Source organism: Rhamphochromis longiceps, linkage group LG8 (assembly GCF_057381845.1).
Source record: "Rhamphochromis longiceps isolate RC_006_pf linkage group LG8, R_longiceps_female_GT1.1, whole genome shotgun sequence".
NCBI lineage: Eukaryota > Metazoa > Chordata > Actinopteri > Cichliformes > Cichlidae > Rhamphochromis > Rhamphochromis longiceps.
The window spans coordinates 27402925-27426545 of NC_140564.1; the positions used below are offsets into that span (position 1 = coordinate 27402925).

Here is a 23621-nt window from a genome sequence, read left to right on the forward strand (position 1 = left end):
AGTCTGGCTGTGATACTTCTGTGGTATTCCTCAGGCTGCAGAACTCTCTTGGGCTTTGCAGAGGCTCTGAGCTGTGAGAGAGGGAAAAGCAACAGGAAGGAGCGATGACAGTTAGTCACCTCTGAGACGAGAACAGACTGAAAAGATCTGAGACCTGGTCCCTAATGGCACTTGACAGTTTAACAGTAGCTCTTCTCTCTCTCATTCATTCTGTTTGCCTTCTTCTCTTGTGCATTACATGGTATAGTACATGTACTATACCATGTACATATTTTAAAAAGACAATATTGCCCTGATCTGCGTTTCTTGCACCAACCTCCCCATCTCCACCCATTATTAAATTAAAACATATCACTACTTGTGTCAAGACCCTGCATATTCTTGCACCTGCTTACATCACAGGTCTGCTTATGCCCTGCAGCACCATTAGGCCCCTTAGATCTCCAACTTCTTTTAACTATCACAGATGCGGGTCTAAAAAAAAAGATAGGGGCAAAGTGTCCAGACTGTGGAAATTTATGGTTAACTCTTTTGTCTGGTTTGGCTGTTTGAATCAAAGTGCAGCCAATGCTTAGTCTGTGTATGAGTGCACTGCTAAGAGGGATTTTGTTCATTCGGAGGTAAACTTCAGTTAGGTGTGAAAATGTACGCTAACGCCTAAAACATAAAGAGAGCAGCAGGACTGAATATTTCCACTTCAGAGACATTGAGAGCCAATTTGGGGAATCAAGGCCCTGGAAAAAATAAAAGCATTTTTTCCTTATAGGACATTTATTCCTATAGGGTGCAGGTATTTTTGACAGCTATCTGGTGTTAAGGAGCTATTGCTAACTAGTTGCTGTCATATGTGTAAAACTATAAAGGTGTGCTTCTGGTCACTTTTTAAACTGCCCAATTAAGGTTTTTTAAAGACACTGCTGAAATCTCTAAAGATCTTTTATTTCAAATGCAATCACCCGTGCATCACCCTCTTAAAATGTAGTCCTGTCTTTGTCTTTATTGGTTCTTAATTAATTGGTTATGTAAGACTGTTCCATGGTGACTTTTAACATGGACCGTTTTACAGCTGAGCAAGGGAACTAATTATTTAAATAGACTGTTCTGCAGCTGTAACAATGTTAAGATGTTGCTAAAATGAGGACAAGCGAGCAAGTTCATGTGAATATCTTGTCAGTTTGGCTTCTGTTGTGACAGGTTCAACACTGTACCAGGATTTTTTGTGTGCTGATTTACTCAGAATATTTTAGTTTTGTTCCATGGGTGAAAATATTTCACAACACAAATGAAATGAAACCCGTTGGGTACTCGATCTCAACACTTTTTTAAACCTCTGTGACAGCAAGCATGAGCCCCGCTAAAGAAGTCTGCTCTGAGCTGCTGTTGCATCATCCACCTTCAGAACCATGACAACCACAAGCATTGAATGAAGCACTCTTTTTCATTGCAGGCTGAAGGATCCTCTTTCTTGCAGATGGGAGTCTCCCTGGAGCAGCAGGTCAACTGCATATTCAAGGTATGGAAGTGCATTATTTTAAAGCTGACAAAAACTTAATTCTTTCAGTTTTGAGGAAAGAAAATTCTAGTTCATTAAATCTTAAGAGGGATGAGGCTGACAAGTCAATTGCAGATCCCCAATTTGAATTTGGAGTTTCCATAAACGAATACAATCTGCAGCAGACTTTTATTTTACAATTGGCAGGTATATTTTTTGATTGATGTTGTCATTACTGTCTTGATGTTAAACCCAAAGTTAGGCTCGATACATTTCTAAATAAAAAGAGGAATCACTTCGGCCGTACAATCAAAACAAAACCAAAAGCAACTCAATACCACAGACAGTATTCAAATTATGAATTCATGCGTTTGTCAGTGAAGTGCTGTTGTGAGGCTTTAAGCTAAGTAATGTGGTTTCTGTCATCTTGGTGTTTTGAAACCTGTAGACCTTATTTTCACCAGGTGACCTTAAAGTCATGTGTTTACTAAGGTTACAGAGCAGGCATCTGAGGGCCGTTTTACCATAGACTTCTGTACACCCAGAAGTCAGATGACAACCTTTCTGCACCTCTGAAGCCTACTAGTTAACACTTTGTCTTAGTTGTTTAATCGAAATGGTAGTAAACTAAAGTTTTAGCCACAAGGAATAATTTCATAGGGAATGGAAACACTAGGAAACACAGGCAAAATCACAGGGAAGCATAGAGCAATGAGAAGTGAATACACAAACAAGGAAACTGAGGTAATGAGCCCAGGGGAAACTACACGGCAGGAACAAATAAAAGAAGAGACAAGTGAAGAAGAACTCTATCAAAAGAAAACACAGAAAGAACCAGAAACTGAAACATCGAGGAATCAAGATACTTTTTCATTCTCGTTGCCACATTTCTGAAAGCCAACATAATGTTAAACAGCAACAACAACAAGAATTCAGAGTTCACAACAGAAAAACCTTTGTCCAAAAAACAGCTCCATGACACTTTGTGCAATCAATTGCCTTTACCCCTTGAAACCAGTAGTTGCTGAGGGTAAAAGCAAAAGCCTCCTTGTGATTGCTTTGGTCACTTGCAACTTGCAGCAGTTGCACCTATCAAGCATAGATCATGTTTGCAGACACGCATAAGGTACTCGCCAAACAATATTGAGACTGAAAAATGAAAAACCAGAAACGGAGAATGTTTGTCTACAGAGCAAAAGTTGTGTTTTTGGAAACGTGCTGGCTGCAGCAAATTTTACTAACCTTTAGCCTTTCAAAAGTGTTTTAAGACATGTCGGCACCTTTATGCAAATTACAGCTGACTGCTGCAATCTGCTAGCGACTAAAGCAGCACCCTCTTTGTGACCTGTTTCACCTAGCAACAGCTCCAGGGCCCACTCACTAACTGTAACTGTACCTTTTTCCCCTTGTGATTGGTAGCTGAGGATGAGGAGAGATCATTTGGAAGAACTGAACATGATTTTTTTAAGATGCAAAATTCAGACATTAATGACCCATAATAGCAGACAGTAGATATATTAATCTACTCTTTAAAACATAATACATTTGTCCAAGTTAGGGTTTACCATTTACTCTACTTCTTTACTTTTACTGCACCTTAGAGGATGTGACAATATTTTTTCTTGCAGCAGATATTGATAATTCTGCATGTGTCTGTTTCAGATGATGGAGGAGTATGACTGGGGCGAATTTGCTGTGATCACCAGCCTAATGCCGGGCTACGACACCTTTGTGGATATAGTTCAGTCCTACACAGATACTTCCTACTTCTTGTGGAATGTGCAGGATATAATGTCTCTGGAAATGTCCGTTGGAGCAAGTGACATGAAGCTCAAACGCATGCTTCAGCAGGTACGACAAGTCACTCTGAAATGTTAAGGGATTCTATTATCTGGGAGATTAAATCACAAGCTACTGTTTTCCTGTTTTAATGGGCAGTATGCATGAAACGCAGGGGCAGGAGGCAAGTAGTTGAGCCTATCCCAGGTGTCATAGGATGAGAGATGGGGTACACCGTGGCCAGGTCACCAATCTGTTGTAAGGCTTTCACACAGAGATAGACTAAAATGTTATTAGCTTTGTCTGTTGCCAGACGGCTATGACATTTTGTCTCTGTTCGAAGTAATGGCACTGGTTCAGGGTGGGTACTCTGAAGCATAATGTTGCAGCACTAGTCTTTTTAACATTAACGTGTAATTTAACATAAAGCAATATGTTTTTGGAGTCGTTTTCAGTGCTCAGAACTGACCAAATACTGAGTAAAAAGTGAAAAGTACAAAATGAGTGAAAAGGAAAGTAATCAGCCTGCGAGAACAAAGCAAAACACAAACCTCCCAAATGGGAAACAAGCTGTGTTCTGGTGGCAGACTTGGAAAATTTGCCACAGGCATCCCTCCTGCCTCCATATGCAGACCCTAATATTGCTTAAAACAGGGAAGTTAGCTCTAGGTGTTCAATATTGCAGCAGCTGGGGAGACGAGGCATCTTGTGGACACCGTGAGCTTTCCTCTTTAATGAGAGCTGCTTCTTTTGTTGTATGTAAACTTAGTAAACATCTATGTTATCCAAGTTAGCTGCTTCTGATGACTTAGTAGTGCAGCGTGCTCAGGATATTCTGATTTATTGTCCATCTGCAGTTGGACTCCCAGGTTCTGCTGGCGTACTGCTCACACGAAGAGGCGCAGTACCTTTTTAAAAATGCCGCTGAGGTTGGTCTGTTGGGGCCAGGCTACATCTGGATCCTCCCCAGTCTGGCCGTGGGCAACCCTGACAGCTCTCCACCTGCCAGCTTTCCTATAGGTGTAATCGGTGTGATTACCGACCAGTGGAGGAAAAGCTTGCGGCAGAGAGTGAGGGAGGGTGTCGCCATCGTAGCCAAAGGGGCAGATAGTTTCAAGCGGCAATATGGTTTTATCCCCGAGGGACACGGTGACTGCAACAAGCCGGCTAAACACTCAGACAACTACACTCTGTTCAGGTGAAGCAACACTATGCAGGTGTTACTTGTTTTCCTTATGTTCCCAAAAGCTCCAATATGTATCATAGTAGTTATTTTTTTGTGCTTGCAGATTTTAATAAGCAGAATTTAATCTGCTGATGATTGATGTAAAGCCTGTCTGTATGACTTTTCCATTAGTATTGCCTGGAATCTTTATAACTTTTAACTTATTTAACTTCTAGAGGAATTAACAGTTTTGTTACTCATTGAAATTTGTGCGAGTATAGCGCCTCTTTAGCATGTGGTCTGAAATGCTAATTAATTTGGATTCATTATAAACAGTCTAGTCTGTCATGGATTAATGTATTAAGAGACAGTGAAATCACTCAGTGGGAACACTAGGCTGTCAGACCAATCACCTGCCGCTATCATCGCCTAATGAGCTACTTCCAGTCTCCTACATTAGATTAAGCTCCCGGGGGGAGCTTTAGATTTAATTAGCAGGTGATCATTGTATGTGCATGCATCCGTGTGAATGAATATGCATATTCTGATTTCTAGAAAGCAGAAGTCAAACTTCCTTGATTGCATACTGTTTATGTTTCTGTTGGGATTAGACACATGCTGAATGTGACTTGGGAGAGAAGAGATCTGTCGTTCAACAACCAAGGCTTCCTCTCAAACCCTTCTATGGTTATCATTTCTTTGGACCGGGACAGAATCTGGGACAAGGTACTGAGAAGCTTTAACTGAATTACACACACTGGCACAGAAACACACCATGAGCAGGGCAAGACAAAATGCATTTAAAATAAAATCTGGGATTTTGTTTCTCCTTCAAAATGTTTGCACTTTTTAACAGACATCATAAGTGTTGGTGTGGGTATGTGTATCATGCCTGTGTGCTCAGGCTTGTCATGACATGAGAAGAGCACAGTTGTTGTTTTTTTTTAGCAAAAATGATGGACATTACTTCCATAGGCTCAGAATCACAGCCTCTAAGTGTGAAAGCATCCAACTTAAAGATCTAATCTGGATAAATGCTGATAGTTTACACCTGAAAAACTGCATTAGACTTGAAGTTTGACATCATTATTTCAGATCAATAGAAGTGTGCATCTTTGTTTCCTGGTGAGGATGAATCCTTCCCGTTTCCTCATAACCATGCCTTGCAGCCTAGGGAGTGTTTTCAATCCCTTTTACGCACACAAGCGCACACACGCAGTCAAAGCCTGAGGGTGTATTGAAAAACAGACTGAACAGAGAGACCTAAACGTAATCTCACAGCTACAGTTGAACTCATTTATTTCTGCCCTGGAAAGACCAACCTACTTTATCAATGTCACCTCCTGGCTGGTGTGTGCATGTGTGTATATGTGTATGAACATGGACATGTCATTGTGCTGAAGTGGGGTTAGGATCGTCTGTGCTTGTAGATCCTAAAATCACGTATTCTCCCTCCCCATGTTAGTCCCCGAGCACAGGTATTGACGTTCACAAGTTACAGATAACAAGACATCTGACAAGATGCCATACAAGCATCTAAATTTTGCGAATCCTCTCCCTCCTTTTCAATCCCATCTCATTACAGCCCGATCTCTCGCCGCTTGTTCTCCCTCTCCTCTTTGTGTCAGGTATCTCATCCGTTATAATGACATGTCGTGGAGTACTTGCTCTTTTCAAGCTTCTCTCTTTTCATTGTGACAGCCTGACAGTTTAACATGCTGTTATTCCTTATCATCATCTGAAGGGTGCTGCTGGGTGACATTTGTCCCCTTTCACTGCCAGGATCCTCTCCCAGGTCTTATCTTGTATCAATTTTACACCTATAGACTCAACACAGTAAATACAAAGCAGCGATAATCAATAAAATTATATACATGGGAGATGTGAATTGTCACACAGCTCTGCCTTTTATTTTTATTAACAACAGAGCTGCAATGTTTAAAGGAAAAACAGACTTCTTGCCCAACCCCAAAGAGTAGACAAGAGGGGTATAAGTGAGGTAAGTCGAATATAAAGTGGAGGAGGATCTCTTTTCTTCCTCTTTCCTTTGTTTTAACATGGCTAGATCACCATGGTAACTTACAGCGAACACATAAACTGATCTGGAGCAATTTTGCATATTGTTTCATTTACAGTATCCTGTTGGTATGATACTTGCCGAAGGAGCAGGTTTTTTTATATGCAACCTGTAGATCTTAACCCCTCTGTTACAGTAGTGCAAACTGCTGGTATCCCAGTGTCTCAGGAATTTAAAGGACTTTGAATTAAAGGATTTACGTTTAGTCCGAAACTAATATTTTTCACACTGCTGCATCTGCAACTGAAATTGATCAGTTAGCTTTGTAGGCTATTTATCACTAAAAATACCTATTCGATCAATAAAATAATTGATTTTTCTTTATTGTCCCATTTATGGGACAATGTCAGAACTGAACACACCAAACAACATTCAGTGTTTAAATATATACTGTTTAGTTTCGCAACTCTAAACTGCTGCAGCACAGAGCAGTAACTCACATTAATATATATTTATTTAACTGCTCTGAAGTTTTGATTAATGATTTCCTGTAACATTAATCTCACTTGCAGCAATAGTGTTGTATTCTTTAGAGAGCAGCACCATCACCTTTTCCACTGATAATGTGTATGACTGGAACAGACTGTGCCCCATCGATCCATTTTGTGCATAGGAAGAGTCGAATGATGTATCAGACACCCTCATTTTATATGAGCACACATAGAGCCTGAAGCTTGATAAAGGAAATTGCTATCCATTATCTCCAACTTGGGTTTTAGGTTTTGTGAAGCCAGCTAATGCTGGGAAAACCTGACTACTGTATGGTGAATTTGTAGGGGTGAAGTGCCTCCTGAATATGACTTACTGGCAAAAAACACAAGCTATGTGCAGTATAGCCTTTTCACTTCACCATTGTTCTGAAATAGACTCTAACTGACCTAAAGTGAGATTGTCCCAACAAAAAAAACAAAAAAACAAACAGTTTTATGGTAGCAGAAAGTTGGAAATAAACACAGGACCCAAGGCATCCAGAGCCAAACTAAAAGAAACTTCTATTAGGCTAAATTCAAAACTCTACAAAGCAAACAAAACAAAAGTCAACAAGCAATCATTCATCATCATTTGGCCAGGAAAGCAAAGCACACCCTGGGTAAGGTACACAAACAATAAAGGTAAGATGGGACTATTTATATACAGAGGGGTGATTAGAGAAGTGGAAACAGGTGGGGAACAGGGTACAGGTGCACATAATCAAGATCATTAACAGAGAGATAAATCAGGAAATATTTCCTGATTGACTGTGAAAATAAATGAGGAAATAACAAGAACATCTAATTAAAATAAGACACATGAAAAATTACAGTGAACAAGATTCCAGTGACACAGAGGAGGCGAGAATAATAAACTACAATACAAGGAAAACACAAGATGCTAAACACAAATGGCAAACACAATGGAAAATGACAGTTCATTTTCAGGCTCAATAAGTACCCTTTTATTTTGAAGGAACTGCAAAACAGGAAGCTCTAACAGTAGACATTTTGCTGTTTAGTAGCACCTTTTTTCTGAATTTGAAAAACTAAACAAGAAGCTTAGGATAGGGGAGCGTAATGACAGTTTCTCTGGCTCTGTTACAAAAAATTGAAGGATCTGTTATTCGCAGCTTATTGTTGTCACTCGCTCAGTGAATCCTAGAATCATGACTCTTTGGTTCTTGGCAGTGGTTTTGAATTAACAGAAGTCAGCAGAAAGAGGTCATTATTTGTCACTTTTCACAGACAATAAAATGTGTAAAAAAAAGAGAAAAATAGCTGCAGAAACCGCCAAAAAGAGAGCGAGAAAACTGACGTGTTTTAAAGATGTATTTTCAAGAAAAAAATAACTCCAAACATAAAACTACTCTGCTACTACCTAGTGCTGTCTTGGCATTGACAAAGAGACTCTTTTTTAAAGCAAGGTAAATGCATTACTTATTGTCAAAACCTGACTGGATTGATAGATAGGAGTGTGGCACATTCATTCATCACACCATATTTTAACCCAGTATTCAATGATTGGTCCAGTGAGTGCCTGAATGGCAGTGAAAGCACTTAAGATGCTTAAGATGCTCAGACACACGAGGATCCCATAAATTCAAATGACTGATCTTCAAAACTGGCAGTTCTGCCATTCTGTCGTTCACAGACGGCGCACAGAAACAAATCACAGCCTTACGTGCTGCACCTTTATACAGATCCTTAAGTCGCCCATGTATGACGAAGGAAAAACATTAGTATGACTAAGGTGAAGAAAGAATCAAGAGTTGGTATGAAAAAGAGGTCTCATTAAATCTGTAAGGGAGTGAGTTTCATATGCAGTAAGTCAGCGCTGGCCAAGCTCAGCACGCCTCATTAGGTTGGCTGATGTGACAAACAGTCTTGCTCCTCATGGGGAGAGTTTCGTTGAGCTTACCGCCGACATCTATGGGACTATCCATTGCGTGATGTGACATTGTACAGCAATTCTGGTGCAAAAGTGGCTTCCGTGACATTAAAATACGCAGTCTATTCCTTTCTTTCAGTAGCAATCTCGTTAACGAATCTGTCAGAATCTCAGTTTGTTCATTTATTTTCAGTTCAGTGAGCTTTACTTACACCGGCTCTACAAATGCAGCAAATCTTTTAAACACACAAAATAAATAGCGGTAATCACTTGAACAGTTACCATTATGAATAGTGACATTTCGAAATGTTTATTAGTCTAAAAAAAGGGAAAATTATTAATTGAATAATCAGTCAACAAAATGAACACACAGCGAAAGCAGCACATGCTGGGCTGTATTATTAATGTGATACAGTTGGTTTACTCTTTGTTTTAGTTTCTGAGGGGTTTTTCCTCCCCAGTAAAAGTCTTTCTCAAACACTTAAGTCTCCTCAGCATGTGTTAATGAGTATACTCTCCTTTGATCTTCTTATCCTCTTCCTCCAGGTCAGCGCATGCATTTTTTCATTATAAAATTTTTATAAAAATTATTCATCCTGTGAAGTTAGGAATGGCAGGGTAGGTGAAGAGGGAAGGTGTTGACACGAAGGTCGGGACTCACATGTGATACCAATGAGATCTTTGTCTCTCACGCTTCTTGCTCAGGTGGGTACGTATGCCCGGGGCGTCCTCCAAGTTCGCTACCCTATCTGGCCTCGGTATGGCAACTTCCTGGAGCATGTGTCTGATGATCGTCACCTGACCGTGGCTACGCTGGAGGAGCATCCGTTCGTCATGGTTGAGAATGTAGACCCAGGCACGGGTACCTGTGTCCGCAACACTGTGCCCTGCAGGCGTCAGTCCAATTACACAGATAGGTACACATGGCAACACAAACACACGCACAGCTTAATAAATACATAGATGTAAGCAAATACATGGTCACAGATGTTTATACCACAGCATTGTCTCATGAAATGTAGTGCTGTGGCTCTAAATAGATGAAAACTGTGCAATTCCAGTGACAAAGTGTTGGTGGCGTTGTTTCAGTATGCATTCAAAAAAAAACCTCTGAAGCAGTGGTCTTGGCCAATGAAAAGAGGACAACATATGTCAGCATATATTCATAAAATACAAAATAAATGGTCTAGTTTCATGTTTTTTGGTTATAGCAGAACTTGCCAGTAGTTTGACCCAGACTGAGACACTGTGTCTCAATGTGCATGTTGGGCTACACAGGCAAAATACAACTAGCCATATGCTTTGATGACATGTTTATATATTTTATCTCCCATCTGTGAACACAAAGAATATTTCCATGTTCAAGAAACCACTTTGAGATTTGAGGTGATGCATAAATGATGCATTATTTTGCTGGTAAACTGGTATCATAAAAGAATAGAGATTGTCAGCAACAGTTGGTACTAAAAGGCCCAAAGAGTTCCAGGAAAATATCCCCCAGACCATTGCACCATCGGCAGCCTTAACCACTGAGATAAGGGGATGGCCCATACTTTCATGTTGTTTATGCCAAAATCTGACCCTACATCTAAGACTTGCAGCAAATACTGAGACACGTTAGACCAGGCAATGTTTTCCCAGTCTTCACTTTTCCAATTTTGGTGAGTTATATCTCTGGTTTCCTGTTGTCAGGAGTGGCAAACAGTGTGGTCTTCTGCTGCTGTAGCCCAACATTCTTAAAGATGTTATGTGTTCAGAGATGCTCATCTGTATATATTATCTGTAATCATGGGCTGTTTGAGTTATTCTTCCCTTCCTTTCAGCTCAAACCAGTCAGGTCATTCTGCTCTGCCATTAAGAAAGTATTTTAATACCAGCTTCTGAAATAGTCAGACCAGCCCAACAGCCATGTCACATTCAAAGTCCCTTAAATCACCTTTCTTCCCCATTCTGATACTCGGTTTGAACTTCAGCAGGCTGTCTACATGCTTATATGCATCTAGTTGATGTTGTGTGATTGGTTGATTAGATGTTTGCGTTAACAAGCTATTGAAAAGCCGTACCTAAGTGTTCAATGACTCTAGATTTGAATTGGTCATAGTTATGAACTTCCATCATCACATGCTCCTTTATAAAGTCATTAAATGAGCTTTTACTGTTTTAATACTTAGCAAATAACAAAGGTATCATATTGGCACTATTTCTAGCAAATTTGCAGTCCCACACTCAGACATCTACACCCTCCCTCACTCCCTTTTCCTTTGCCCCAGTTTAGGTTTGAGTAGACACTGCATACCTCCACACTTCATTAAACTCAGAGTAATTGTGTGTGCTGAGTGTCTAAGCACTTTAAAATCACACCCTCGGTGTCAAACACAGATCACAGCATGGCAGAAAACAGCCATTAAACAGCTATTACCTCTGAACTAGTGTTCATTAAGAATACACACTATCTTCATCATGGTCACACACAATAGAAATGAAACTATATCACGAGTTGTTGTTGTTTTTTCACAGATATGTCTTGTAAGCAGTGTTTACGACTTTGTCATCTCACTTATCAAGTTGACAAGGGGAGAACTGAAACTATAAATATATTTACAAACACTATTTTTTTTTATAAAAATCTTTCTATGTGTCTTGGATTAGCTATTTTACACGAGCACCTATGCTACAGTGCTGGTAAATTTTATTAAGAGCCTTTGCTTGCTTACTTACCAGTTTTTCGTTGAATATAAAATTTACATCTAAGGAACATGTGTAACAGGAACAGATTATTTTTAGTTTGTTAGCTCTTAAAGTAAGATGTTTTGGTTTGTTTTACTAAGTGCCAAAAAGAAAGAGAAAAAGGACTGAAGTTTTCCATGTTGACTAAGAATTGGCAGGTCAATCCAATAATTCAAACCCAATAATTTAGCCAATTGGGGCATGGATGTGTTTGTGTCTTTGTTTCGTGTTCTGCTAATTCCTCTATTTCATAAAGTTATGTTTTAATGACTAAACTGTATCTTCATCCAGCATTTTTTTTTTCTCATAATCTGTCAGTGATGTTGATGTTTTTATTATGAGCCACAAGCATCGACTGCATTGATTGCATTTTGACTGTGGTGGGTACATAAACTGTAGGGATGCAATGGACAGATAGATATATGCTACTTAGTGCTGAACAACAAGATTAATAAAATATTAGAATTTCACCCATAAAAAACTGGAGCACAAACGCCTGGACAGGCTGTATAATAAAGCAAGCTGTATTGGTGATAAGTTAATCACATTAAAAACATGCTCAGAAAGGTATAAACATATTTAGCCCACTTGTTCACTATCTATAGGCACCGAGTTGCCTTTGGACTTATCTTTAACGCTACAGTCACATTTGGAAAACAGTAGCTAAAGACCACTGTACAGCCAAAGTATTGCAACTGTGTGCAATGAAGTTACGATTGATACATTGGCTTTAAAAAGGTTGCCTCCCACCAGGCAACCTGTGATCAAACGTGGTTACCCAGAGATTTAAGGGGTTGCATGTCCTGCCTTTGGCTAACCTGTTTGTCAATGCAACTCCTTGCAGTTGGTCACTGACAGCAAAAAAATGGCTGTTTATTCTGCACCTTTTAATAACTAGTTCTGCCAGGATATTAAGTCAGATATCATGATGCACTATCCCAACTGACAGCAAACAAGCTACGTCAATGCATTGGTATGATAATGTATCAAAAGGATGTAACTGTAGTTTCCTTGATGTTCTTAGCCCTGTACTCTGGGAGTTTGTTATCGCTAACTGGAATCTCACTGCCTGTTATTGATTATGTTACAATTTATTCATTTTTGTATGTTTGCTTGCAGTGTTTGCTCAAGTGTGGAACCTTATTGATTGTAAGGTCTGCTCCATTTGGTAGAGTCTGACCATCAGACATGTGCTTGGTACATGGCTGAGTGCAAGAGTGCTATCCAGTTTTGAAATGATTTTCAAAACTGTATATATAGAGAGAGACAGAGAGAGATATGGCATGGACACGGGACCTCTGGGTGTGTTGTGTAGCTTTTGGCATCAGGATCTTGGCAGTGGAGCTTTTGGGTCCTGCAGGTTATACGGTCGGGTGTGCAGGGATTGAGCTCATTCTGGTGCATCCCATGGATGCTTAATCGGATTGGGATCTAGAGAGTTTAGAGAACAGGTCAACCCTCAGCCTCTTTGTCATGTTCCTCAAGCGGTTCCTTAGCAGTTTCTGCAGTGTGGCAGACATCATTGTCATGCTCAGGAAGGCCACTGCCATTGGGAGGTGTTATCACCGTGCTTGGCCAGCCACAATGTTTAGCTGGATGGTACATGAAAGAATCCATAGTTTCCCAGCAGAAAATTGTGTTGTACCAACATCCACTTCGCCTGTCAGTGGTTTTAAGGTTTTGGTTGATCGGTTGTTTGTTTAATCTTTAAATATCCACTAAAACCAGAACTTGCTATGGTTTTAATGATGTTACGTGTCCAGCATTTACGTACTTCTTTATGCCAGTCTAAGCTAACTGGGTGCAGGTTGTAGCATAATATATAGACACAAGAGCAGTGTCTATCTTCTCATCTAACTCTCAGCAGTAAAGAGGAATCTGTATCTGTATATCACAGCTAAACGTGAAGATTTCTAGGTGTAATATTTGCAGTCTGCACAAACTGACCGGTCTTCAATCATCTGATTGTAAGCAGATAAACTATTTTAATTAATGCTGTGTTCATGCTCACTTCAATGACTCCACGTATGTGTGTACATGTGTCTGTGGTGCATGTATCATTTATGCAGATTGCAGATCTGGCTATGGCTGGCACATTAATTATAGAATGAGATATGTAGCGGCTGTTGTTGGGCACAATGGCACATTGATTGCTAGTAAAGAAGATTTATCTATCTAACATGGGGACATCTGTCATAGTGGGACAATGTTATCCCAGCCTACCCTCTTTCTGGTTCTCTTTCTCTACTTCTCTCTGGCTGGCGTGTCCCATTTGGACGGTGACCAACAAAGAGGGAGCAGGAAAGAGAGAGGGAGAGAGGCGACTGGTGCTCTATAAATCAGTTAATCTTGTTGTGTGGTCTGAGCGGCTTCCCTGCAGAGCAGATGTTTAGTGTGATTAAAACTTTTTGTCTTGCTCATTAAAAACCCTTTCTTTGGACAGATGATAGCTTCTTTTGCCAAAAGGCTAAGCCTACCTCTCCGGGCTGATTAAGAGTAGGAATTCCACACTAAAATCCAGCGTCTCAAATCTCAGCTGTCTGAAATAGTATGGTGTAACCCAATACTGAGCGACCAGCTGCTAATGGGAAGCAGTTCTTAAATTAGATAAGATCTGGGGCAGAAAATTAACAGATAGGAATTTAGATAATTTATTATTTGAGATAATTGATAAATAATTTGGACAACTGATTATTCAAAATTGACAAGAGTTGCTTATGTTATCTTAAGATGTTTTTCTCTTATTGTATACTATAAACACCTTTGAACTCTGATAGGTCACAATTTTTACAAAATGTAAAAAAAAAGTTGCTGTTTTTTGAAAACACTATTTTCAAAGATTATTGTCTACATTGTCTTCACATGATGATCACAAGACTCTTTGAAGTCCTGAGAAAGTACATCCTTACTGTTTCCATAGTAACTTGGAAGGTCAGTATTAGGAAACTGGAAGGTAACTTTATGACAGTAATATCAGAAGAAGATTGAAAAAGTATTAATTCTTTGGAAGGGTTGCAGAAAAGAACACGGTAGCAGTGGTTAGGTTTACAAATCTGCATTTAAATATTTTGGAACACTGTTCTTTGCAAAGATGAGACCAAAGTGGAGATATTTGATCATATACACAACACAACCACCCCATACCAACTGTTAAGCCCAGTGATGGAGGCATGATCATTTTGGCTTGTTTTCTGGGCACCTAGCAGTCATTATGTCGACCATTACGTCCTCTGAATGCCAAAGTATTCTTGAGTCAAATATGAGGCCAGCTGGCCTACAGCTAAAGCTTGGCCCAAAGTGGATCAGGACAGTGATCCCAAAGACAGCAGCAAATCTGCAACAGGATGGCTGAAAAATAAAGAACCAAGGTGTTGCAATGGCCCAGTCAAAGTCCAGACCTCAACCTGATTGAAATGCTGTGGTGTGAGAGCTGTGCATCAACACACACCTCAATGAAATTCAGAAATATTGTAATTAAGAGGACCAGAATTCCTCTACAAGTTGTAAGAGACAGATGAAGTCATACGTGAGACTACCTCAAATTATTGCTGGTAAAAATCTACAAACTACTGAATCATAGGGTTTACTTGGCATTTCACCAGACTGCTCAGAGTACTCTGAAAATGCTCCTTTTCACATGACTGTTAGTTGTGTGCAGCAGAAGTATCTAATAATGAGGTCATTTGGAGGCGCTGGTCTTCCTCTACCTTGATGCATTTTTGCTCAAAGATAAACTGACAAATAACATTACTCTAGAATACAGTTTTGTTTTTTTTTAGTAAACCATTCACATTTCTGTGTGGAGTTTGCATGTTCTCCCCGTGTTTGCGTGGGTTCCCTCCGGGTACTCCGGCTTCCTCCCACCGTCCAAAGACATGCAGCTTGTGGGGATAGGTTAATTGGATAATCCAAATTGCCACTAGGTGTGAATGTGCAAGTGAATGTGAGCGTGAATGGTTGTCTGTCCCTGTGTGTTGGCCCTGCGACAGACTGGCGACCTGTCCAGGGTGTACCCCGCCTCTCGCCCTATGACAGCTGGGATAGGCTCCAGCGCCCCCCGCGACCCTGAAAAGGATAAGCGGAAGCGAATGGATGGATGGATGGCATTCACATTTAAATTCATGGCAAGGCAAGTTTATTTGTATAGCAGCTAGAATTGACCATTATAGTATGACCACTCAAATTTTACTCCATAAAGGAATGGTTTTCTGAGTTTGATATGGAAGAATCTTGGCCTTGCGCTCACCTAACACTATAACCTGAACTCGAACATTATAGTAAACCAGTATCAGTGCAAGCTTAAAACCAGAAGAGTGAAGGCTATTACATGTCCATGTCTGACTGTTCCACCTCCCTCTTACTTTATGCATCAGTTCTGTCATTTGGCACGTCTTTGATTTGTCTTTCTGAGAAAATGAATCCACTTTCCATTTCAAAGTTTATTAACGATTGCATAAAGAGCACACATAAAAGTACAGACGCCTTCAAGACTCATAAGTAATGCGAAACAATGTTACCTCACTTGCAGTCCTTGTGAGGCACAGTGTTCATTGAATAGCTTTAGCTCTGCTTGAATATCCTTATATAAACCAGTAAAGTAATATAAGACAAATATTTTATTATTCATTTTAGATTAGGTCCAGCTTTCTATCCAAAGGTTTAAAATAGTAATAAAATGTTGAAGAATCACAAAGCTTTAGTATCCGTATACTTATGGTTACAAAGCGTGCCTCTGGAGTTTGACTGTTGGTTTGATAAAATGTATTCTGCTTCAGGTAATCAATTAAAAGAAAATAAATGATAAACAGTGATGAGATTAATAATATAAGATTTATATTATCTGATGGAAATACAAACTTTAATAGTTTGCACTGTGCAGCAACGAGGACGATCAGTGCGGTGCAATACTGTTGGGCATTAACTTTGTAGTGTTTTCCTCATCATTTCAACTGGATCACAGTGATGGTAATTTCACAATCTCTTCTCCTTCTTCCTCCTCCTCCTCCATCTGTCCTCCTTTGCACTTGCCCTCATTTCCCTCAAAACTGAATCCGCTGCCCCATCGCTGCATCGTCTGGCTGTTGGTCCGTATGTTTCCTGTCTGCTGTTCAGCTGACAGTTTCCCTTTCTCTCACTCTCTCTGGTCTAACATGCTCCCCTCCACGCTGCACTAGTTTCTGGGCATTTGTGGAGACCGCACAGCACAGCACAACACAACTGCTGCTGCGCATCCCCAGGGGACATTGTACTGTATGCGTGCATGTGTTCGTGTATGAAACGGAGAGAGACGGCCCAGTTTACACGTGCTTTTGTGTGTGTTTGTGTGTGAATTGTTAGTGGAGTGTGTATAATGACGACAGGTGGCCAGCTCCTGAAGCAATTAATTAACACGGCGTTTATCAGAGCTAGACTCCCGTGAAAGAACCAAGCCCTCCAAATGCACTTAAAATGTTTCTAAAATGAACTCTTAAGATTTGGAAAATAATCACCTTAATGTTAATTACTCACTTGACTTTTTTCATTCAATCACTTGCTCATTTATTCACTCACGTCGTCTCTTTATCGTTCTTCAGCTCGTATGCTGACTCATTGACATGCCGAGGTTATCAGTCAGTTACGCACAAAGACGCACACAGACAGACACACACACCGAGTGACTCAGCCCTCGTAGATTTTAGACCCACTTCTTCGGCAGCTGAATAGATGAAAGAGCGGAGGGGGAAAAAGAGAGTTTTTCTTTTCTCAGGAAGTGTGTCAACTCCATTTTCACTTTGTCTGATTTTAACTTTCCCTGTTTGGTGTCACTTTTTGAGGTTTCCATTATTTTTTATTCTATTATTTTTTTTCCCACAATTTCCTTTCCCTCTGTTCTCTTCTTCAACACCCCATTAAGTAGCAAGGCCACAGAGAGGAAGGGAGTGCACCCCACACATGCTACACACCTTAATGGGCTTTGATTAGAGGCCATCACAGTCAGTCAACCATTCACTGTGGCCTCTGTCACACAGTGTGCGAGTGTATTTGTGCTTGTTTGTCATTTTTAGGCATCGCCTCCATCTCACTGAAAGACGTGCTGTTAACCGACATTGATTCCAGCTAATGAAGCAGCCGTTGCCTGCCCTTCACTTTGCTGCTGTAGACGATGGTGTCTGTCAGCATGAGAGCCTGCGACTATTTAGCACTCGCTCTCTGAAGCAAAGTAAAACAACAGCATTGGTGTTGATGCTAAAGATAGCAACTGTCCCAGCTGCCAGCGAGGATCTTTGATCACAGGATGGTTAAGCAAAGTTGTACTAACCGTGTGTGTGACTCTGCTTTTTCTCACCCTTCTTGCAGCATTATTGGCCACTCAGAGTCCTACACAAAGCTGTGCTGTAAGGGCTTCTGCATAGACATCCTGAAGAAGCTGTCCCGCACCATCAAGTTCTCCTATGACCTTTACCTGGTTACCAATGGGAAACATGGCAAGATGGTCCGCGGCGTTTGGAACGGGATGATTGGAGAGGTGAGACATATGTCTACTGAAACAACAAGAAGTCCCTGAATCCAGCAGACATTACAGCTTTCTTGAGCTGCCTGCTGGCGTTGAACAGACAATTATTATAAAAAAGGTGTATGAAGATGTTCAGCCACAGATCTAACCACAATAAATGGAGGTTTTAGGCTACAGCCTGCCCTAGTAACATAAATGTAAGTTATTTATGAGTAGCATATTAGACATCAGCCAAAAACAGCACTGAATATCAAATACAGCACACAGCAACAATTATTCTTTAGTTGTCTACTCCTTTCAACCAAAGCAGTTCTCTTGAATTCAGAAATAGTCCAACTTTAAAAAGAGAGACTCCTGTATTTAGAAGCATGGCACACACAAAGTAACATTCATTTTAACCATTTAAATATGTATGAGGCTGATTTTAGGGTTACTTGCAGGAAGTGCAGAAAGCTGTAACTGACAATTATAAGTTTCCATGCCCCCCCCCCCCCCCAATACATCTAATTACAATACTCACTCTTCTTGTAGATCTACATTGATTTCTACCATCCTCCTCTTCTTTAGCTGCTAAAAAGCTGCTCCCTGGTGCACTTAGCGTATAGTGGTTATTATAAAAGCTTTTTCACTTAAAACCAGCGCTGCGTGCTAAAGCTGGAAACAAGGCTGATGAGAGTAATGAGAATAAAGTAAAAGGTTAAACCCGCAGGCTATAAAACCCGACGACTGAACTGAGACACTATAATACTCTGTGTAAGTGAATGAAAGTACAGAGAGGTTGACGATTCTTTGTGGGTTTTTCACCACAAGTCAGTCTTTTCATACTAAATAAAATTTTTATTCACTGTTAACATAAAAAATAGAACTAAAAAGTGTCAAAGTATAAATTTTCACTAAACAGTACTTCAGAGTAAGCCCCATCAAGTAGAGCGGGATCAGAGTAATAATTTCCTATCAGATACTTGTCAGATAATACAATTTGTGATGAAACTAAAACAAGACTGGAACGTTTTAAATGTTTTTACACCAGGTACACTTTTTTAATATTGAAGCCATTATATTTTATTATCTTTTAAATTGGAAATTTTAACATTAGTCCAGCTAAAATGAAAAATGTCAGGGTAAAAGTACCTGAGAACAGTACTTGAGCATTTGTAGGCAGTGATTTCCTACTTTTGCACAAATACAGTTTCAAGTAATGATAGTTGAGAGTCAAGAATAGTCAAGAGTTTTGGTTTTTTGGATGGGCTTTTTTTTTAGGTCAGTGGTGTGATGTCATGCATATGCATACGGTGCTAATACATCATTTTCCCCGCACACACCAAGCCACGTCCAACACAGCTGCATCTGAAAGTGAAGCACCTGAACAGGTGTTCCTCAGGAGAGACTTTTGCTTGTGTTTTTGTGCCTGAAGGCGTTGTGCTTTGGAACTGTATAATTGCGCGTGTGTGTGTGTGTGTATGTGTGTAAAAAATGCTTTACAGAAAAACCGGCTTGGATGTGAGAGCTCTTGAGATGCAGCATTTTCTCCTTGTGGATTCTGAAATGATGAAAGAAATGTTTTTCATTTATTGCTTGCTGCTTGTGGCTTCCCTGTTTTAAAAGGATTGCTTGTAAAATGTGTAAATATTTCTATTTTAAGCAGAGCACATGTAGGATAAAGAGGGGGAAATTGTTGACCACTACAGCTGGCTCACTGTTGTGCTTCTGTGTTGGTTTTGTTTGCTTTCTGCTTATGTCTCTTCTCTCAGGTGCTGTACAGGCGGGCTGACATGGCCATTGGCTCTCTCACTATCAACGAGGAGCGTTCTGAAATCATCGACTTCTCTGTGCCATTTGTCGAGACGGGCATCAGCGTCATGGTTGCGCGCAGCAACGGAACAGTATCTCCGTCTGCTTTTCTTGGTGAGAAGCACATTCACATTTACAATTTCCTCTGTTCAAGCTGGTTGTATCATTTGTTATCTTTGGAGTGCGATGTTGCCGTCTTTCAAACCACTTTCTTGCAGGGTGGCCTACTTAAACGAGTTCTGTCTCCGTAGACGCTTTAGGAAACTTTTCATTAAGCTTTTATCCCACCAATGACTGTAGCCTACAACTAAATCCCCTAATGCATGACACACACACACCTAAATCTCTTTACCAAACAACAAAATTCAGCTTCATTCTCCCTCCTGGTATCCTGTTATCACACACGTTGATCCCGCCTATCTCAGGCTGAGGTTTTGAAACAGAACCACAAAAGAGACTCACGCCAACCCATGTTTGTTCCTTCACTTCTCCTCCCCCTCTTCCAGAGCCTTATAGCCCAGCAGTCTGGGTCATGATGTTTGTGATGTGCCTGACTGTGGTGGCTGTGACGGTGTTTGTGTTTGAATACTTCAGCCCAGCTGGCTACAATCGCAGTCTGGTGAGCGCCAAAGGTGAGTCTTACATCTTCTTATTGGAAGAATTTATGATGGATAATACAGGACTCATAATTACTAGATCATCGTTAAAGCAGAGGCAAAGTCTGTTGTTTTCAGAGTGTAATGTGTCAAATGGAGTCAATTAGTATTTTCTTCTTTTAAAACTATCCACAGAATAGCTCAGAGCTATTCAATTTGAATCCACCAAGCATTTCAAAGTAAGCCTGCCTACAGGCCTCTAAATCCCGCCCCTTCCCGCTAGCATGTCCTGCAACCCAAAATTTTGGGTTGGGTTTGGGAGGGCTAATCAATCCCAGAATTCAGCGCTGACAGAGCGTGCCTCGTCTCCAGGTCCGAAAGGTCATTTTCCTGTTTTAATTAGCATTCGTCGCTTCACTAATCGAAGTGTGATTGATGGCGGTGGCACCCTCCGTTGCTGCACATGAGCAATGGTGGCAGAGAGCGATGGAAACCGGCTGATGCTGTGAAATTGTTCTGTCATCTTGAAGTTTGTAGAAGGGCATGAGATGGCTGATGAATACTTACACAGTGAACAGTAGACATATTTTGTGTGAAGAAAGAACCCAGATAAAGAAAAGGGCTGAACACTGTCATCAAATACTGCACTTAAAGAATCCATTCATCCACGTAAAAAGAAAACAAACAAAACTTAATTTCCCCTTAACTCTGGTGGTATTTTACCATGCAGATAATTTAGCTTTGCTTAGAGATTTCTTTTTTATATTATATTTTGGCTGAAGAAAGCCCCAATCCCCAGTGAAAACAAGACTGTTCTGCTGAGGAAATGACAGCCGCAGTGGGTTTTGTAACTGAAAAAAGCCTGGAAGCAACTGCAGGGAGTGTTAGTTTAGTTTGTCAGGAGCAAAGAAGGAAAGAACATGGAAGGACAAAGTCTGCAGTAAGAGGAGATCTGGGTAGAGGTACTGGTCAAGAAAACTCTGACGTCAGATAATTTCTTCTCTGACCCTTGAAACGTGGGTATTTAAGCCAAAGCAAAGCCTTTACTTTTACATCACATCACATAATTGGCAAATATCATTTTTCAAAGTGCAAACAAATATGAAATGTCTATCACAGTGCAATCCAGACAGTTAACTGAAGATAGTGGCATTTATTTGCAGCAACTGATCCAGGGACAGTTCCACAGTTTTCCCACTTCGCTGTTTATTTCCACTAATCCAATAAAGGAAGATGAGCTCAAGGTCCTACTAGTTTACTCTAAAAGATAAAACTTGCATGGTTAGATGATACTATCTCCTGTTTCTATTTCATCAGCGCCCGGTGGTCCAACATTCACTATTGGGAAGTCAGTGTGGCTGCTGTGGGGCATCGTCTTCAACAACTCTGTCCCGATTGAAAACCCTAAAGGCACCACGAGTAAGATCATGGTCCTGGTGTGGGCCTTCTTTGCCGTCATCTTCCTGGCTTCTTACACCGCCAACCTGGCTGCTTTCATGATCCAGGAGCAATATATCGACACCGTGTCTGGGCTCTCTGACAAAAAGGTAAGACACTGAACAAAGTTTCACTTGGAGGAACAATGAGGTGGAACAGTTGGTCTCAAACACAGAGAGCTTTCGTGGAGCTGTGAGATATGGAGAAAATCATGTCTTTTTGTTCAAATCCAGCTTATACCACATCATCTGCTCGCTGTCACTCCGCATTGACTAATAAGCCGTGAATGGAGGAGAGACAAAAGACTCACAGAAAGCCTTTAAGATGAAGTCAAGTAAAAAGACTCTGATGTGAATGTCTCTGTCCTTTTCCTATCACTGGGGAGCCCAGTGGCATGAATGACTAATCAATTACTCCCTTCTGTCAATACAGATGGTGTCTGAGTCTCAACTTGTCCTGTCAGTGTTTTGGTCTGTCCATCAATATTCTCTCTGTGCCGTCTCCATCGCTTGTCTCGCTCACACTGTTAAAACAAGATCGGAAAATGTCAAATGATTTAAAAAAAAAAACTAAACAGCAACAAAAAAGGGTCAACAGAAGAAAAGAACACCCACATACTTTACTTAAATGTGCATGCACATACTAAGACACACACACATACACTCAACCTGGAAGCAGGTCCTCAGAGGAGCTTTACAAGAAAGCCTGTCTTCATACATAGCATAAACATCTCCCAGGCAGGGATCAGCAGAGCCACTTCAGTGATCTATGGCTGTATTAACTGACTATATTAACTTTATGCAAATGCATTATGCTCCAGAACTGATATTAATTAGCCTGCACAGCATAGAGCCGCACCTTCCTTTAATTCAGCACAACAAAAGATTGGTTAGGTTTAGATCGTACCCTCGCTAGGTTTACATGTTGCAGGTTTAAAGGACACACAATTAGGAGTCTTTGAAATATGTCTTGTTCTGAAAATAACATCATAATTTCCTAGAATTTCCAAAGAAAATTAATAGAAAGAAATCTGCTCTGTGGCACTAACTATGGACAAAATATGAATCTATCTAAAAGAAGAGCTTTATTTAAACCCAAATATATCTCAATATTTAGTTTAGCATGCATAACTATATGATCATTCTTTATTATTTATTCTCTATCATGAGCCAATTGGACTAAATAGGGTTTAAGTTACTAAGAGCCAGTGTTGGTCAAGTTACTTGAAAATAGTAATTAGTTACTAATTACTGATTACTTCTCCAAGAAAGTAATGCCATTTCTTTACTGATTACTAATTACTAATTACTGTTTTGCAATCATAATCCCTTACTTGTTACTTGAAACAAGTAATCAGATTACAGTTACTGTCCATCTCTGCTAATAGCCACAGGTGGGAAGTAATAAAGTGCAAATATTAAATAAAATTAAATAGAATTTCAGGTATCTGCACTTTATTTGAGTATTTATTTTTCAGATAACTTTTTACTGTTATTCCCTAAAATTTTAAACAAATATGTGTACTTTCTACTTCTTACATTTTAAAAATGGACTCATTACTTTTGGTTTAACTCTGGAGCTTAAGTGGGCCGGAAGAAGCGCAGGTGTCTTTTGCAGTACTCCAGAATCTAGCTAGCACTAAATTGCAGATTTAAAGCTTATGTGTAATGCCATAATTATCATCACATATTTGAATTGTATAT

At 40.1% G+C, this 23621-nt stretch overlaps 1 protein-coding gene across 2 annotated transcripts in view; it reads left to right on the plus strand.

Moving 5' to 3' along the window:
- LOC146663908 (glutamate receptor ionotropic, NMDA 2C-like) overlaps positions 1-23621 on the plus strand; it is a 63101-nt gene that overhangs the window by 26327 nt on the left and 13153 nt on the right. For both annotated transcript variants that reach the window (XM_085416857.1, XM_085416858.1), the window contains exons 4-12: positions 1448-1513; positions 3155-3343; positions 4129-4469; positions 5048-5162; positions 9580-9791; positions 17938-18106; positions 19846-19999; positions 20392-20517; positions 21799-22028. In XM_085416857.1, coding sequence (XP_085272983.1) covers positions 1448-1513; positions 3155-3343; positions 4129-4469; positions 5048-5162; positions 9580-9791; positions 17938-18106; positions 19846-19999; positions 20392-20517; positions 21799-22028 — 1602 coding nt within the window. The remainder of the gene's footprint in view (positions 1-1447; positions 1514-3154; positions 3344-4128; positions 4470-5047; positions 5163-9579; positions 9792-17937; positions 18107-19845; positions 20000-20391; positions 20518-21798; positions 22029-23621) is intronic.